The sequence below is a fragment of the Salvelinus alpinus genome, chromosome 30 (assembly GCF_045679555.1).
Source record: "Salvelinus alpinus chromosome 30, SLU_Salpinus.1, whole genome shotgun sequence".
Lineage (NCBI taxonomy): Eukaryota > Metazoa > Chordata > Actinopteri > Salmoniformes > Salmonidae > Salvelinus > Salvelinus alpinus.
This window is the reverse complement of record NC_092115.1, coordinates 1,210,215-1,229,001: the sequence shown is the minus strand read 5'-3', so window position 1 is coordinate 1,229,001 and position 18,787 is coordinate 1,210,215. Positions and strand designations below refer to the sequence as shown.

Sequence of the window (18,787 nt, the reverse complement as noted above, 5' to 3'; positions counted from 1 at the left end):
ACTGACCCAGGACCAGTTTAACCCTTCACCACTGTCCACTGACCCAGGACCAGTTTAACCCTTCACCACTGACCACTGACCCAGGACCAGTTTATTCCTTCACCACTGTCCACTGACCCAGGACCAGTTTAACCCTTCACCACTGACCACTGACCCAGGACCAGTTTAACCCTTCACCACTGTCCACTGACCCAGGACCAGTTTAACCCTTCACCACTGACCACTGACCCAGGACCAGTTTAACCCTTCACCACTGACCCAGGACCAGTTTATTCCTTCACCACTGACCCAGGACCAGTTTAACTCTGTTTTTATCACATTCAACACACTTCTCAACTCTATTTCCTGTTTTTATCACATACAACACACTTCTTAACTCTATTTCCTGTTTTTATCACATACAACACACTTCTTAACTCTATTTCCTGTTTTTATCACATACAACACACTTCTTAACTCTATTTCCTGTTTTTATCACATACAACACACTTCTTTACTCTATTTCCTGTTTTTATCACATACAACACACTTCTTAACTCTATTTCCTGTTTTTATCACATACAACACACTTCTTAACTCTATTTCCTGTTTTTATCACATACAACACACTTCTAAACTCTATTTCCTGTTTTTATCACATACAACACACTTCTTTACTCTATTTCCTGTTTTTATCACATACAACACACTTCTTAACTCTATTTCCTGTTTTAGTTCCTCTTATAATCACAATGTTAAAATATGAAAATACATTTAAAGGACCCAGTAGTTTGAAGCCAATAATAGTTACAACGTCGGTGTTATAATTCTGCTTTAATACCCTCCACTCTCTCATCAGGAAAACTGTCTAGAAGTCTAGAATTTACATTCCCATTAGGGGGAACAAGTTGCTTAGGAGTAATCAGCATGAATTAGGTCAGCTCAACAGTAGAGGTACTTTAACAAGTTGTTTAGGAGTAATCAGCATGATTTAGGTCAGCTCAACAGTAGAGGGACTGTACGTTTCAGAGAACTGCAAATGGTGGCCTTGTGGCACAAAGGAAATTAAGAGGATTTAGTACGTCAAATAACTTCCCTGAGACCGAGGATGTCTTTCTACCAGTTTTATTGTTTTTTATAGGAAGACAGTGTTTAATGTGTTTCTCTTACGCTAGACTGACAGATGCATAACAGGCTGTGAAGGACAGGCAAGCTGGTTCATTCAGACAAATAATAATATTGTATCTGGTAACATTGACAGGTTTTTACAGAGTTGACAAAATATTGATGTGACGACGAATGTAACATTTCTAGAGTCTCTGCATTCCCTCTCCGCATTCCCTCTCCGCATTCCCTCTCCGCATTCCCTCTCCGCATTCCCTCTCCGCATTCCCTCTCCGCATTCCCTCTCCGCATTCCCTCTCATCATTCCCTCTCATCATTCCCTCTCATCATTCCCTCTGTCAGGTTGTTTGCTGTGGGTAGGTAGTCCTGTCAGGTTGTGTTTGCTGTGGGTAGGTAGTCCTGTCAGGTTGTGTCTGCTGTGGGTAGGTAGTCCTGTCAGGTTGTGTTTGCTGTGGGTAGGTAGTCCTGTCTAGTGGAATGGTCCAGAAACATAATCTAGATATATAACAAACAGATATATTGTTTATGGCTGCGGGTTATAGAAATAGAATCTAGATAAAAATATCATCTATGTTTTTCTGTGTTGTAGATGGCTGGTCTCTAGTTGGAGACATCGATGGGGTCGTCATGGGTCATGGACTCATTGATCACCTGTTGGGGAGGGACAGAGAGACAACAGTTAACACCTGGTCAGACTCATTGATCACCTGTTGGGGAGGGACAGAGAGACAACAGTTAACACCTGGTCAGACTCATTGATCACCTGTTGGGGAGGGACAGAGAGACAACAGTTAACACCTGGTCAGACTCATTGATCACCTGTTGGGGAGGGACAGAGAGGCAACAGTTAACACCTGGTCAGACTCATTGATCACCTGTTGGGGAGGGACAGAGAGACAACAGTTAACACCTGGTCAGACTCATTGATCACCTGTTGGGGAGGGACAGAGAGACAACAGTTAACACCTGGTCAGACTCATTGATCACCTGTTGGGGAGGGACAGAGAGACAACAGTTAACACCTGGTCAGACTCATTGATCACCTGTTGGGGAGGGACAGAGAGACAATAGTTAACACCTGGTCAGACTCATTGATCACCTGTTGGGGAGGGACAGAGAGACAATAGTTAACACCTGGTCAGACTCATTGATCACCTGTTGGGGAGGGACAGAGAGACAATAGTTAACACCTGGTCAGACTCATTGATCACCTGTTGGGGAGGGACAGAGAGACAACAGTTAACACCTGGTCAGACTCATTGATCACCTGTTGGGGAGGGACAGAGAGACAATAGTTAACACCTGGTCAGACTCATTGATCACCTGTTGGGGAGGGACAGAGAGACAATAGTTAACACCTGGTCAGACTCATTGATCACCTGTTGGGGAGGGACAGAGAGGCAACAGTTAACACCTGGTCAGACTCATTGATCACCTGTTGGGGAGGGACAGAGAGGCAATAGTTAACACCTGGTCAGACTCATTGATCACCTGTTGGGGAGGGACAGAGAGGCAATAGTTAACACCTGGTCAGACTCATTGATCACCTGTTGGGGAGGGACAGAGAGGCAACAGTTAACACCTGGTCAGACTCATTGATCACCTGTTGGGGAGGGACAGAGAGACAATAGTTAACACCTGGTCAGACTCATTGATCACCTGTTGGGGAGGGACAGAGAGGCAATAGTTAACACCTGGTCAGACTCATTGATCACCTGTTGGGGAGGGACAGAGAGGCAATAGTTAACACCTGGTCAGACTCATTGATCACCTGTTGGGGAGGGACAGAGAGGCAATAGTTAACACCTGGTCATAACTGGACCCTGTGGCTCAGTCAGAGCATTGCACCAAGGGTCTTGGGTTCGATTCCTTTATATGTATGCATGCGTGACTCTTAGTGGCTTGGATGAAAGCGTCTGCTAAATGGGATACTTGTTAGGCTACATAGGCTTGTTCAAGGTGTCCAACCATTCTACGTGAAACGTGCTTTGATGATTAAATCCAAAAAGTCCGATTTAATTGTAATTTTTCGTATTTGTATTTTTTTAAAGCTCTGTTGACAGAGTGCCACATTCCAGCAGCGACTTTGATGATTTTACATGTGGTGTTCATCTGTAAAGTTGTTTCTGCAGGTCGTTAAAAAGATAGATTACTGTACATGAACACGACACCAGCTGAATTACATTAGATTCCGCTCACTGCACCGTTGACAGAGAAACGCTCGTTTTCCGGATAAATCTTTGAAAAAGAACAGGAATTTATATGATAAGCGTATACTAAAATATGAAAATACTACATGTCATGTCTCTAAATCTATATCCAGTTTACCTCTATATTGTTTATGTCCATCAGGTAGCCTTAATTCTCTCACAGCATCCAGCCTAGCTGACAATGCTATTTCCTGGCCTCCATTGATTTAGTCACCCTAGTCTTGTCCAGGACCTACAAAGGTAGAACCTCTAAGAACATTTGAATGGGTTATGATAGAGAAGTGGTTTTAAGACCATTCTCCATCCCCTGGTCTGTGTGTCTGAACTCATCATGTGTATACATTAGAAGCTCATAGTTACAGACCAATCAACCCAGTGAACAGGGAATCTGTGTGTCTCAAGGTGGTTGTGGGTTCGATTGTCACACGGGCCACCAGTACCAAAAGCTTTCAGCAGATGGACGCTGTAAGTCTCTCTGGAGAACAGCAACACGCTGACCGTACCTGTCCATCTCTGGTCTCGATCGTCTTGATCAGAACCTTTTTGGACATCGTGGTTTCAACCATGGGTCTGGAATCCATCATGGTTTCTATAGCGACAGATGACAATGAAGAGAGGAGTTTTTCTACAGCATATGATTGATTATTGATACAGCAAATTATTGATTATTGATACAGCATATTATTGATTATTGATACAGCATATTATTGATTATTGATACAGCATATTATTGATTATTGATACAGCAAATTATTGATTATTGATACAGCAAATGATTGATTATTGATACAGCATATTATGAAGTGATTTGTAATCATTGGTGAGCGAGTATCTACAAAACAGGACCCACCTCTCAGGTTTAAGGAGGAGAAGTTTGGCAACGGAGAGGTGATTCTGAAATGAGAGGAAGAACATGGAACCTTTGAGTCAATCAGTATTCTTTGTTTCCTCATCTCTGAGCAATGTCTCAATGTCCTTCATCGTCATCACTATCATCACCATCATCATCACTATCATCACCATCATCACCATCATCATCATCATCACCATCACCACCATCACCACCATCATCACCATCACCACCATTACCATCATCACCATCACCACTATCATCACCATCATCATCACCACCACCACCACCATCACATTCATCACCACCATCACCATCACCACCACCACCATCACATTCATCACCACCATCACCACCATCATCATCATCATCACATTCATCACCACCACCATCATCATCATCATCATCACCGTCACCACCACCATCATCATCATCATCACCATCTTCACCATCACCATCATCACCATCATCATCATCACCATCATTATCATCATCACCATCATCATCACCATCATCTTCACCATCATCACCATCACCATCATCACCATTATCATCATCATCACCATCATCTTCACCATCATCACCATCACCACCGTCACCATCAACACCGTCACCATCATCATCACCATCATCATCATCGTCTTCACAATCATCACCATCATCATTATCATCATCACCATCATTATCATCATCATCATCATCTGCTCTCCTCCCCCTCCAGTAGTTTCCTGTAGGTAGCTATCTCTATGTCCAGGACCATTTACCTGCTCTCCTCTCCCTCCAGTAGTTTCCTGTAGGTAGCTATCTCTACGTCCAGGACCATTTACCTGCTCTGCTCTCCCTCCAGTAGTTTCCTGTAGCTATCTCTATGTCCAGGACCATTTACCTGCTCTCCTCTCCCTCCAGTAGTTTCCTGTAGGTAGCTATCTCTATGTCCAGGACCATTTACCTGCTCTCCTCTCCCTCCAGTAGTTTCCTGTAGGTAGCTATCTCTACGTCCAGGACCATTTACCTGCTCTGCTCTCCCTCCAGTAGTTTCCTGTAGCTATCTCTATGTCCAGGACCATTTACCTGCTCTCCTCCCCCTCCAGTAGTTTCCTGTAGGTAGCTATCTCTACGTCCAGGACCATTTACTTGCTCTGCTCTCCCTCCAGTAGTTTCCTGTAGGTAGCTATCTCTATGTCCAGGACCATTTACCTGCTCTCCTCTCCCTCCAGTAGTTTCCTGTAGGTAGCTATCTCTATGTCCAGGACCATTTACCTGCTCTCCTCTCCCTCCAGTAGTTTCCTGTAGGTAGCTATCTCTACGTCCAGGACCATTTACCTGCTCTGCTCTCCCTCCAGTAGTTTCCTGTAGCTATCTCTACGTCCAGGACCATTTACCTGCTCTGCTCTCCCTCCAGTAGTTTCCTGTAGCTATCTCTACGTCCAGGACCATTTACCTGCTCTCCTCTCCCTCCAGTAGTTTCCTGTAGGTAGCTATCTCTATGTCCAGGACCATTTACCTGCTCTCCTCCCCTCCAGTAGTTTCCTGTAGGTACTGTAGCTATCTCTACGTCTAGGACCATTTACCTGCTCTCCTCTCCCTCCAGTAGTTTCCTGTAGCTATCTCTATGTCCAGGACCATTTACCTGCGCTCCTCTCCCTCCAGTAGTTTCCTGTAGGTAGCTATCTCTACGTCCAGGACCATTTACCTGCTCTCCTCCCCCTCCAGTAGTTTCCTGTAGGTAGCTATCTCTATGTCCAGGACCATTTACCTGCTCTCCTCCCCCTCCGGTAGGTTCCTGTAGGTACTGTAGCTATCTCTACGTCTAGGACCATTTACCTGCTCTCCTCTCCCTCCAGTAGTTTCCTGTAGCTATCTCTATGTCCAGGACCATTTACCTGCTCTCCTCTCCCTCCAGTAGTTTCCTGTAGGTACTGTAGCTATCTCTATGTCCAGGACCATTTACCTGCTCTCCTCCCCCTCCAGTAGTTTCCTGTAGGTACTGTAGCTATCTCTACGTCTAGGACCATTTACCTGCTCTCCTCTCCCTCCAGTAGTTTCCTGTAGCTATCTCTATGTCCAGGACCATTTACCTGCTCTCCTCTCCCTCCAGTAGTTTCCTGTAGGTACTGTAGCTATCTCTATGTCCAGGACCATTTACCTGCTCTCCTCCCCCTCCAGTAGTTTCCTGTAGCTATCTCTATGTCCAGGACCATTTACCTGCTCTCCTCCCCCTCCAGTAGTTTCCTGTAGCTATCTCTATGTCCAGGACCATTTACCTGCTCTCCTCTCCCTCCAGTAGTTTCCTGTAGGTAGCTATCTCTATGTCCAGGACCATTTACCTGCTCTCCTCTCCCCTCCAGTAGTTTCCTGTAGGTACTGTAGCTATCTCTATGTCCAGGACCATTTACCTGCTCTCCTCTCCCTCCAGTAGTTTCCTGTAGGTAGCTATCTCTACATCCAGGACCATTTACCTGCTCTCCTCTCCCTCCAGTAGTTTCCTGTAGGTAGCTATCTCTACGTCCAGGACCATTTACCTGCTCTCCTCTCCCTCCAGTAGTTTCCTGTAGGTAGCTATCTCTATGTCCAGGACCATTTACCTGCTCTGCTCTCCCTCCAGTAGTTTCCTGTAGGTAGCTATCTCTACGTCCAGGACCATTTACCTGCTCTCCTCTCCCTCCAGTAGTTTCCTGTAGCTATCTCTATGTCCAGGACCATTTACCTGCTCTCCTCTCCCTCCAGTAGTTTCCTGTAGGTAGCTATCTCTATGTCCAGGACCATTTACCTGCTCTCCTCCCCCTCCAGTAGTTTCCTGTAGGTACTGTAGCTATCTCTACGTCCAGGACCATTTACCTGCTCTCCTCTCCCTCCAGTAGTTTCCTGTAGCTATCTCTATGTCCAGGACCATTTACCTGCTCTCCTCTCCCTCCAGTAGTTTCCTGTAGGTAGCTATCTCTACGTCCAGGACCATTTACCTGCTCTGCTCTCCCTCCAGTAGTTTCCTGTAGCTATCTCTATGTCCAGGACCATTTACCTGCTCTCCTCTCCCTCCAGTAGTTTCCTGTAGCTATCTCTATGTCCAGGACCATTTACCTGCTCTCCTCTCCCTCCAGTAGTTTCCTGTAGGTAGCTATCTCTATGTCCAGGACCATTTACCTGCTCTCCTCTCCCTCCAGTAGTTTCCTGTAGGTACTGTAGCTATCTCTATGTCCAGGACCATTTACCTGCTCTCCTCTCCCTCCAGTAGTTTCCTGTAGGTAGCTATCTCTATGTCCAGGACCATTTACCTGCTCTCCTCTCCCTCCAGTAGTTTCCTGTAGGTACTGTAGCTATCTCTATGTCCAGGACCATTTACCTGCTCTCCTCTCCCTCCAGTAGTTTCCTGTAGGTACTGTAGCTATCTCTATGTCCAGGACCATTTACCTGCTCTCCTCTCCCTCCAGTAGTTTCCTGTAGGTAGCTATCTCTACGTCCAGGACCATTTACCTGCTCTCCTCTCCCTCCAGTAGTTTCCTGTAGGTAGCTATCTCTACGTCCAGGACCATTTACCTGCTCTGCTCTCCCTCCAGTAGTTTCCTGTAGCTATCTCTACGTCCAGGACCATTTACCTGCTCTCCTCTCCCTCCAGTAGTTTCCTGTAGGTAGCTATCTCTATGTCCAGGACCATTTACCTGCTCTCCTCCCCCTCCAGTAGTTTCCTGTAGGTACTGTAGCTATCTCTACGTCTAGGACCATTTACCTGCTCTCCTCTCCCTCCAGTAGTTTCCTGTAGCTATCTCTATGTCCAGGACCATTTACCTGCTCTCCTCTCCCTCCAGTAGTTTCCTGTAGGTAGCTATCTCTACGTCCAGGACCATTTACCTGCTCTCCTCTCCCTCCAGTAGTTTCCTGTAGGTAGCTATCTCTATGTCCAGGACCATTTACCTGCTCTCCTCCCCCTCCAGTAGTTTCCTGTAGGTACTGTAGCTATCTCTACGTCTAGGACCATTTACCTGCTCTCCTCTCCCTCCAGTAGTTTCCTGTAGCTATCTCTATGTCCAGGACCATTTACCTGCTCTCCTCTCCCTCCAGTAGTTTCCTGTAGGTACTGTAGCTATCTCTATGTCCAGGACCATTTACCTGCTCTCCTCCCCCTCCAGTAGTTTCCTGTAGCTATCTCTATGTCCAGGACCATTTACCTGCTCTCCTCCCCCTCCAGTAGTTTCCTGTAGCTATCTCTATGTCCAGGACCATTTACCTGCTCTCCTCTCCCTCCAGTAGTTTCCTGTAGGTAGCTATCTCTATGTCCAGGACCATTTACCTGCTCTCCTCTCCCCTCCAGTAGTTTCCTGTAGGTACTGTAGCTATCTCTATGTCCAGGACCATTTACCTGCTCTCCTCTCCCTCCAGTAGTTTCCTGTAGGTAGCTATCTCTACATCCAGGACCATTTACCTGCTCTCCTCTCCCTCCAGTAGTTTCCTGTAGGTAGCTATCTCTACGTCCAGGACCATTTACCTGCTCTCCTCTCCCTCCAGTAGTTTCCTGTAGGTAGCTATCTCTATGTCCAGGACCATTTACCTGCTCTGCTCTCCCTCCAGTAGTTTCCTGTAGGTAGCTATCTCTACGTCCAGGACCATTTACCTGCTCTCCTCTCCCTCCAGTAGTTTCCTGTAGCTATCTCTATGTCCAGGACCATTTACCTGCTCTCCTCTCCCTCCAGTAGTTTCCTGTAGGTAGCTATCTCTATGTCCAGGACCATTTACCTGCTCTCCTCCCCCTCCAGTAGTTTCCTGTAGGTACTGTAGCTATCTCTACGTCCAGGACCATTTACCTGCTCTCCTCTCCCTCCAGTAGTTTCCTGTAGCTATCTCTATGTCCAGGACCATTTACCTGCTCTCCTCTCCCTCCAGTAGTTTCCTGTAGGTAGCTATCTCTACGTCCAGGACCATTTACCTGCTCTGCTCTCCCTCCAGTAGTTTCCTGTAGCTATCTCTATGTCCAGGACCATTTACCTGCTCTCCTCTCCCTCCAGTAGTTTCCTGTAGCTATCTCTATGTCCAGGACCATTTACCTGCTCTCCTCTCCCTCCAGTAGTTTCCTGTAGGTAGCTATCTCTATGTCCAGGACCATTTACCTGCTCTCCTCTCCCTCCAGTAGTTTCCTGTAGGTACTGTAGCTATCTCTATGTCCAGGACCATTTACCTGCTCTCCTCTCCCTCCAGTAGTTTCCTGTAGGTAGCTATCTCTATGTCCAGGACCATTTACCTGCTCTCCTCTCCCTCCAGTAGTTTCCTGTAGGTACTGTAGCTATCTCTATGTCCAGGACCATTTACCTGCTCTCCTCTCCCTCCAGTAGTTTCCTGTAGGTACTGTAGCTATCTCTATGTCCAGGACCATTTACCTGCTCTCCTCTCCCTCCAGTAGTTTCCTGTAGGTAGCTATCTCTACGTCCAGGACCATTTACCTGCTCTCCTCTCCCTCCAGTAGTTTCCTGTAGGTAGCTATCTCTATGTCCAGGGCCATCTTGACATTGAGGAGATCCTGGTATTCTCTGAGGTGTCTGGCCATCTCATCCTTCATGTTCCTAATGTCCTCCTCCAGACCACTGACGTTGTCCTGGTAACCAGATGACTCCATACTGAAGTTCTCCTCCATCTCCCTCATCTGGCGCTCCATAGACTCATTCTGAGAGGAGGAGAGCGAAGATAGAGCAGAGGGGATAGACAGAGGGAGAGAGAGAGGGGATAGACAGAGGGGGAGAGCAAGGGAGGGCAGGTAGAGGAGGTAGAGAGCAAGGTAAAGAGCAGGTAGAGGGAGAGCAAGCGAGTGCCATCACTCAAACAGAAAATGCTGACTCACTATTCCTCTTAGTGTGACAGGTGCTGTACTCACGCTTCCCTTCAGGGCATCGATCTCACAGGTGAGTGCCTGGACCTGGCGTCTGTAGTCATTACCCTCCTGCTTAGCAATACGTAGAGACTCGTTGTTACGGGCTGCAGAATCAGTCAGGTCAGCAAACTGCAGACAGGAGAGATAGACCTGAGACTGTCAATAGGCATGTCTTAACACTGTACAGGAGAGATAGACCTGAGACTGTCAATAGGTGTAGGGTATAGGGTGCAGACAGTAACTCCTGCAGGGTGTAGGGTATAGGGTGCAGACAGTAACTCCTGCAGGGTGTAGGATATAGGGTGCAGACGGTAACTCCTGCAGGGTGTAGGATATAGGGTGTAGACAATAACTCCTGCAGGGTGTAGGGTATAGGGTGCAGACAGTAACTCCTGCAGGGTGTAGGGTATAGGGTGTAGACAATAACTCCTGCAGCGGTGAGGCCACCTCACCCGACTCACCGTCCCTCCGCTCTCCCTTCCCTCCCTCCCTCCCTCCCTCCCTCCCTCCCTCCCTCCCTCCGCTCTCCCTCCCTCCCTCCCTCTGCTCTCCCTCCCTCCCTCCCTCTGCTCTCACTCCCTCCCTCCCTCCCTCCCTCCCTCCCTCCCTCTGCTCTCACTCCCTCCCTCCCTCTGCTCTCCCTCCCTCCCTCTCCCTCCCTTCCCTCTGCTGAGAAAAGGGGACAGTCTTCCAGCTGATGGCAAAACTCAAGTCACACTGCATTATTTCTGCCCCATGCACCAATTCATGTTGTTACTCCGATGTCCAGTTAAAGTGGAATATTCCTCGAAGTAAAGAAAGACCAGCCTCCATTAGTAGGGAGAACGCATGTCTGGCTTATAGAAGTGTTGAATACAAAGTGTTGACAGAGCTGAGTAACAACTTAAACATGAAGTCACTCATATAAACAGCAGCTCTTTGCTGTATTCCTTGAGTCTCTCTCTAGTCATGGTTCTAAATGTTTTGAAATCTCTCATTATCAACTTTGCTGTGTGTTCAAGGCTTCTTTTTCAGTCTATGGAGCGTGGAAACTGCAGACACGTGATCTGATCTGACTGGCCTGCGCTAGGCCTATAGGTGCACTTGATTTGCTCTCTGGGCCTGCCGGGTAGGTCGGAGTTCTACATCCAGACACATGAAATAGTTCAAAATGGGTTAGGGGACTACTGCTGTAGGATATAGGGTATAGGGTGTAGGGTATAGGGTGCAGCCTACCTTGGACTTGTACCAGTCTACAGACTCCTGTAGGGTATAGGGTGTAGGGTATAGGGTATAGGGTGCAGCCTACCTTGGACTTGTACCAGTCTACAGACTCCTGTAGGGTATAGGGTGTAGGGTATAGGGTATAGGGTGCAGGATATAGGGTATAGGGAACAGCCTACCTTGGACTTGTACCAGTCTACAGACTCCTGTAGGGTATAGGGTGTAGGGTATAGGGTATAGGGTGCAGCCTACCTTGGACTTGTACCAGTCTACAGACTCCTGTAGGGTATGGGGTGTAGGATATAGGGTATAGGGTGCAGCCTACCTTGGACTTGTACCAGTCTAGAGACTCCTGTAGGGTATGGGGTGTAGGATATAGGGTATAGGGTGCAGCCTACCTTGGACTTGTACCAGTCTAGAGACTCCTGTAGGGTATAGGGTGTAGGGTATAGGGTGCAGCCTACCTTGGACTTGTACCAGTCTAGAGACTCCTGTAGGGTATAGGGTGTAGGGTATAGGGTATAGGGTGCAGCCTACCTTGGACTTGTACCAGTCTACAGACTCCTGTAGGGTATAGGGTGTAGGGTATAGGGTATAGGGTGCAGCCTACCTTGGACTTGTACCAGTCTACAGACTCCTGTAGGGTATGGGGTGTAGGGTATAGGGTATAGGGTGCAGCCTACCTTGGACTTGTACCAGTCTACAGACTCCTGTAGGGTATGGGGTGTAGGGTATAGGGTATAGGGTGCAGCCTACCTTGGACTTGTACCAGTCTACAGACTCCTGTAGGGTATGGGGTGTAGGGCACAGCCTACCTTGGACTTGTACCAGTCTACAGACTCCTGTAGGGTATGGGGTGTAGGGTATAGGGTATAGCCTACCTTGGACTTGTACCAGTCTACAGACTCCTGTAGGGTATGGGGTGTAGGGTATAGGGTATAGGGTGCAGCCTACCTTGGACTTGTACCAGTCTACAGACTCCTGTAGGGTATGGGGTGTAGGGTATAGGGTATAGGGTGCAGCCTACCTTGGACTTGTACCAGTCTACAGACTCCTGTAGGGTATGGGGTGTAGGATATAGGGTATAGGGTGCAGCCTACCTTGGACTTGTACCAGTCTACAGACTCCTGTAGGGTATGGGGTGTAGGATATAGGGTATAGGGTGCAGTCTACCTTGGACTTGTACCAGTCTACAGACTCCTGTAGGGTATAGGGTGTAGGATATAGGGTATAGGGTGCAGCCTACCTTGGACTTGTACCAGTCTACAGACTCCTGTAGGGTATGGGGTGTAGGATATAGGCTATAGGGTGCAGCCTACCTTGGACTTGTACCAGTCTACAGACTCCTGTAGGGTATGGGGTGTAGGATATAGGGTATAGGGTGCAGCCTACCTTGGACTTGTACCAGTCTACAGACTCCTGTAGGGTATGGGGTGTAGGGTATAGGGTATAGGGTGCAGCCTACCTTGGACTTGTACCAGTCTACAGACTCCTGTAGGGTATAGGGTGTAGGGTATAGGGTATAGGGTGCAGCCTACCTTGGACTTGTACCAGTCTACAGACTCCTGTAGGGTATAGGGTGTAGGGTATAGGGTATAGGGTGCAGGATATAGGGTATAGGGAACAGCCTACCTTGGACTTGTACCAGTCTACAGACTCCTGTAGGGTATAGGGTGTAGGGTATAGGGTATAGGGTGCAGCCTACCTTGGACTTGTACCAGTCTACAGACTCCTGTAGGGTATGGGGTGTAGGATATAGGGTATAGGGTGCAGCCTACCTTGGACTTGTACCAGTCTAGAGACTCCTGTAGGGTATGGGGTGTAGGATATAGGGTATAGGGTGCAGCCTACCTTGGACTTGTACCAGTCTAGAGACTCCTGTAGGGTATAGGGTGTAGGGTATAGGGTGCAGCCTACCTTGGACTTGTACCAGTCTAGAGACTCCTGTAGGGTATAGGGTGTAGGGTATAGGGTATAGGGTGCAGCCTACCTTGGACTTGTACCAGTCTACAGACTCCTGTAGGGTATAGGGTGTAGGGTATAGGGTATAGGGTGCAGCCTACCTTGGACTTGTACCAGTCTACAGACTCCTGTAGGGTATGGGGTGTAGGGTATAGGGTATAGGGTGCAGCCTACCTTGGACTTGTACCAGTCTACAGACTCCTGTAGGGTATGGGGTGTAGGGTATAGGGTATAGGGTGCAGCCTACCTTGGACTTGTACCAGTCTACAGACTCCTGTAGGGTATGGGGTGTAGGGCACAGCCTACCTTGGACTTGTACCAGTCTACAGACTCCTGTAGGGTATGGGGTGTAGGGTATAGGGTATAGCCTACCTTGGACTTGTACCAGTCTACAGACTCCTGTAGGGTATGGGGTGTAGGGTATAGGGTATAGGGTGCAGCCTACCTTGGACTTGTACCAGTCTACAGACTCCTGTAGGGTATGGGGTGTAGGGTATAGGGTATAGGGTGCAGCCTACCTTGGACTTGTACCAGTCTACAGACTCCTGTAGGGTATGGGGTGTAGGATATAGGGTATAGGGTGCAGCCTACCTTGGACTTGTACCAGTCTACAGACTCCTGTAGGGTATGGGGTGTAGGATATAGGGTATAGGGTGCAGTCTACCTTGGACTTGTACCAGTCTACAGACTCCTGTAGGGTATAGGGTGTAGGATATAGGGTATAGGGTGCAGCCTACCTTGGACTTGTACCAGTCTACAGACTCCTGTAGGGTATGGGGTGTAGGATATAGGCTATAGGGTGCAGCCTACCTTGGACTTGTACCAGTCTACAGACTCCTGTAGGGTATGGGGTGTAGGATATAGGGTATAGGGTGCAGCCTACCTTGGACTTGTACCAGTCTACAGACTCCTGTAGGGTATGGGGTGTAGGGTATAGGGTATAGGGTGCAGCCTACCTTGGACTTGTACCAGTCTACAGACTCCTGTAGGGTATAGGGTGTAGGGTATAGGGTATAGGGTGCAGCCTACCTTGGACTTGTACCAGTCTACAGACTCCTGTAGGGTATGGGGTGTAGGATATAGGGTATAGGGTGCAGCCTACCTTGGACTTGTACCAGTCTAGAGACTCCTGTAGGGTATAGGGTGTAGGGTATAGGGTATAGGGTGCAGCCTACCTTGGACTTGTACCAGTCTACAGACTCCTGTAGGGTATAGGGTGTAGGGTATAGGGTGCAGCCTACCTTGGACTTGTACCAGTCTACAGACTCCTGTAGGGTATGGGGTGTAGGGTATAGGGTATAGGGTGCAGCCTACCTTGGACTTGTACCAGTCTACAGACTCCTGTAGGGTATGGGGTGTAGGGCACAGCCTACCTTGGACTTGTACCAGTCTACAGACTCCTGTAGGGTATGGGGTGTAGGGTATAGGGTATAGGGTGCAGCCTACCTTGGACTTGTACCAGTCTACAGACTCCTGTAGGGTATGGGGTGTAGGGTATAGGGTATAGGGTGCAGCCTACCTTGGACTTGTACCAGTCTACAGACTCCTGTAGGGTATGGGGTGTAGGGTATAGGGTATAGGGTGCAGCCTACCTTGGACTTGTACCAGTCTACAGACTCCTGTAGGGTATGGGGTGTAGGATATAGGGTATAGGGTGCAGCCTACCTTGGACTTGTACCAGTCTACAGACTCCTGTAGGGTATGGGGTGTAGGATATAGGGTATAGGGTGCAGCCTACCTTGGACTTGTACCAGTCTACAGACTCCTGTAGGGTATAGGGTGTAGGATATAGGGTATAGGGTGCAGCCTACCTTGGACTTGTACCAGTCTACAGACTCCTGTAGGGTATGGGGTGTAGGATATAGGGTATAGGGTGCAGCCTACCTTGGACTTGTACCAGTCTACAGACTCCTGTAGGGTATGGGGTGTAGGATATAGGGTATAGGGTGCAGCCTACCTTGGACTTGTACCAGTCTACAGACTCCTGTAGGGTATGGGGTGTAGGGTATAGGGTATAGGGTGCAGCCTACCTTGGACTTGTACCAGTCTACAGACTCCTGTAGGGTATAGGGTGTAGGGTATAGGGTATAGGGTGCAGCCTACCTTGGACTTGTACCAGTCTACAGACTCCTGTAGGGTATGGGGTGTAGGATATAGGGTATAGGGTGCAGCCTACCTTGGACTTGTACCAGTCTACAGACTCCTGTAGGGTATAGGGTGTAGGATATAGGGTATAGGGTGCAGCCTACCTTGGACTTGTACCAGTCTACAGACTCCTGTAGGGTATAGGGTGTAGGGTATAGGGTATAGGGTGCAGCCTACCTTGGACTTGTACCAGTCTAGAGACTCCTGTAGGGTATAGGGTGTAGGGTATAGGGTATAGGGTGCAGCCTACCTTGGACTTGTACCAGTCTAGAGACTCCTGTAGGGTATAGGGTGTAGGGTATAGGGTATAGGGTGCAGCCTACCTTGGACTTGTACCAGTCTACAGACTCCTGTAGGGTATAGGGTGTAGGGTATAGGGTATAGGGTGCAGCCTACCTTGGACTTGTACCAGTCTACAGACTCCTGTAGGGTATGGGGTGTAGGGTATAGGGTATAGGGTGCAGCCTACCTTGGACTTGTACCAGTCTACAGACTCCTGTAGGGTATGGGGTGTAGGGTATAGGGTATAGGGTGCAGCCTACCTTGGACTTGTACCAGTCTACAGACTCCTGTAGGGTATGGGGTGTAGGGCACAGCCTACCTTGGACTTGTACCAGTCTACAGACTCCTGTAGGGTATGGGGTGTAGGGTATAGGGTATAGGGTGCAGCCTACCTTGGACTTGTACCAGTCTACAGACTCCTGTAGGGTATGGGGTGTAGGGTATAGGGTATAGGGTGCAGCCTACCTTGGACTTGTACCAGTCTACAGACTCCTGTAGGGTATAGGGTGTAGGGTATAGGGTATAGGGTGCAGGATATAGGGTATAGGGAACAGCCTACCTTGGACTTGTACCAGTCTACAGACTCCTGTAGGGTATAGGGTGTAGGGTATAGGGTATAGGGTGCAGCCTACCTTGGACTTGTACCAGTCTACAGACTCCTGTAGGGTATGGGGTGTAGGATATAGTGTATAGGGTGCAGCCTACCTTGGACTTGTACCAGTCTAGAGACTCCTGTAGGGTATGGGGTGTAGGATATAGGGTATAGGGTGCAGCCTACCTTGGACTTGTACCAGTCTACAGACTCCTGTAGGGTATGGGGTGTAGGGTATAGGGTATAGGGTGCAGCCTACCTTGGACTTGTACCAGTCTACAGACTCCTGTAGGGTATGGGGTGTAGGGTATAGGGTATAGGGTGCAGCCTACCTTGGACTTGTACCAGTCTACAGACTCCTGTAGGGTATGGGGTGTAGGGTATAGGGTATAGGGTGCAGCCTACCTTGGACTTGTACCAGTCTACAGACTCCTGTAGGGTATGGGGTGTAGGATATAGGGTATAGGGTGCAGCCTACCTTGGACTTGTACCAGTCTACAGACTCCTGTAGGGTATGGGGTGTAGGATATAGGGTATAGGGTGCAGCCTACCTTGGACTTGTACCAGTCTACAGACTCCTGTAGGGTATAGGGTGTAGGATATAGGGTATAGGGTGCAGCCTACCTTGGACTTGTACCAGTCTACAGACTCCTGTAGGGTATGGGTTGTAGGATATAGGGTATAGGGTGTAGGGTATAGGGTGCAGCCTACCTTGGACTTGTACCAGTCTACAGACTCCTGTAGGGTATGGGTTGTAGGATATAGGGTATAGGGTGCAGCCTACCTTGGACTTGTACCAGTCTACAGACTCCTGTAGGGTATGGGGTGTAGGATATAGGGTATAGGGTGCAGCCTACCTTGGACTTGTACCAGTCTACAGACTCCTGTAGGGTATGGGGTGTAGGGTATAGGGTATAGGGTGCAGCCTACCTTGGACTTGTACCAGTCTACAGACTCCTGTAGGGTATAGGGTGTAGGGTATAGGGTGCAGCCTACCTTGGACTTGTACCAGTCTACAGACTCCTGTAGGGTATGGGGTGTAGGATATAGGGTATAGGGTGCAGCCTACCTTGGACTTGTACCAGTCTACAGACTCCTGTAGGGTATAGGGTGTAGGATATAGGGTATAGGGTGCAGCCTACCTTGGACTTGTACCAGTCTACAGACTCCTGTAGGGTATAGGGTGTAGGGTATAGGGTATAGGGTGCAGCCTACCTTGGACTTGTACCAGTCTAGAGACTCCTGTAGGGTATAGGGTGTAGGGTATAGGGTATAGGGTGCAGCCTACCTTGGACTTGTACCAGTCTAGAGACTCCTGTAGGGTATAGGGTGTAGGGTATAGGGTATAGGGTGCAGCCTACCTTGGACTTGTCCCAGTCTACAGACTCCTGTATGGTATAGGGTGTAGGGTATAGGGTATAGGGTGCAGCCTACCTTGGACTTGTACCAGTCTACAGACTCCTGTAGGGTATGGGGTGTAGGGTATAGGGTATAGGGTGCAGCCTACCTTGGACTTGTACCAGTCTACAGACTCCTGTAGGGTATGGGGTGTAGGGTATAGGGTATAGGGTGCAGCCTACCTTGGACTTGTACCAGTCTACAGACTCCTGTAGGGTATGGGGTGTAGGGCACAGCCTACCTTGGACTTGTACCAGTCTACAGACTCCTGTAGGGTATGGGGTGTAGGGTATAGGGTATAGGGTGCAGCCTACCTTGGACTTGTACCAGTCTACAGACTCCTGTAGGGTATGGGGTGTAGGGTATAGGGTATAGGGTGCAGCCTACCTTGGACTTGTACCAGTCTACAGACTCCTGTAGGGTATAGGGTGTAGGGTATAGGGTATAGGGTGCAGGATATAGGGTATAGGGAACAGCCTACCTTGGACTTGTACCAGTCTACAGACTCCTGTAGGGTATAGGGTGTAGGGTATAGGGTATAGGGTGCAGCCTACCTTGGACTTGTACCAGTCTACAGACTCCTGTAGGGTATGGGGTGTAGGATATAGGGTATAGGGTGCAGCCTACCTTGGACTTGTACCAGTCTACAGACTCCTGTAGGGTATAGGGTGTAGGGTATAGGGTATAGGGTGCAGCCTACCTTGGACTTGTACCAGTCTACAGACTCCTGTAGGGTATGGGGTGTAGGATATAGGGTATAGGGTGCAGCCTACCTTGGACTTGTACCAGTCTAGAGACTCCTGTAGGGTATAGGGTGTAGGGTATAGGGTATAGGGTGCAGCCTACCTTGGACTTGTACCAGTCTACAGACTCCTGTAGGGTATAGGGTGTAGGGTATAGGGTATAGGGTGCAGCCTACCTTGGACTTGTACCAGTCTACAGACTCCTGTAGGGTATGGGGTGTAGGGTATAGGGTATAGGGTGCAGCCTACCTTGGACTTGTACCAGTCTACAGACTCCTGTAGGGTATGGGGTGTAGGGTATAGGGTATAGGGTGCAGCCTACCTTGGACTTGTACCAGTCTACAGACTCCTGTAGGGTATGGGGTGTAGGGCACAGCCTACCTTGGACTTGTACCAGTCTACAGACTCCTGTAGGGTATGGGGTGTAGGGTATAGGGTATAGGG

The 18,787-nt window shown here is 48.7% G+C and overlaps 1 protein-coding gene across 1 annotated transcript in view; it reads right to left on the bottom strand.

The window, feature by feature from the left end:
* Positions 1–1,088: 1,088 nt before the first annotated feature.
* Positions 1,089–18,787, bottom strand: part of LOC139559919 (vimentin-like) — a 48,795-nt gene continuing 31,096 nt past the window's right edge. Inside the window, exons 5-9 of the mRNA XM_071376381.1 lie at positions 10,022–10,147; positions 9,594–9,814; positions 4,165–4,208; positions 3,818–3,903; positions 1,089–1,755 (exon numbers count right to left, since the gene is read on the bottom strand). Of these exons, the coding sequence (XP_071232482.1) occupies positions 1,705–1,755; positions 3,818–3,903; positions 4,165–4,208; positions 9,594–9,814; positions 10,022–10,147 (528 nt within the window). The 3' untranslated portion in view covers positions 1,089–1,704. The remainder of the gene's footprint in view (positions 1,756–3,817; positions 3,904–4,164; positions 4,209–9,593; positions 9,815–10,021; positions 10,148–18,787) is intronic.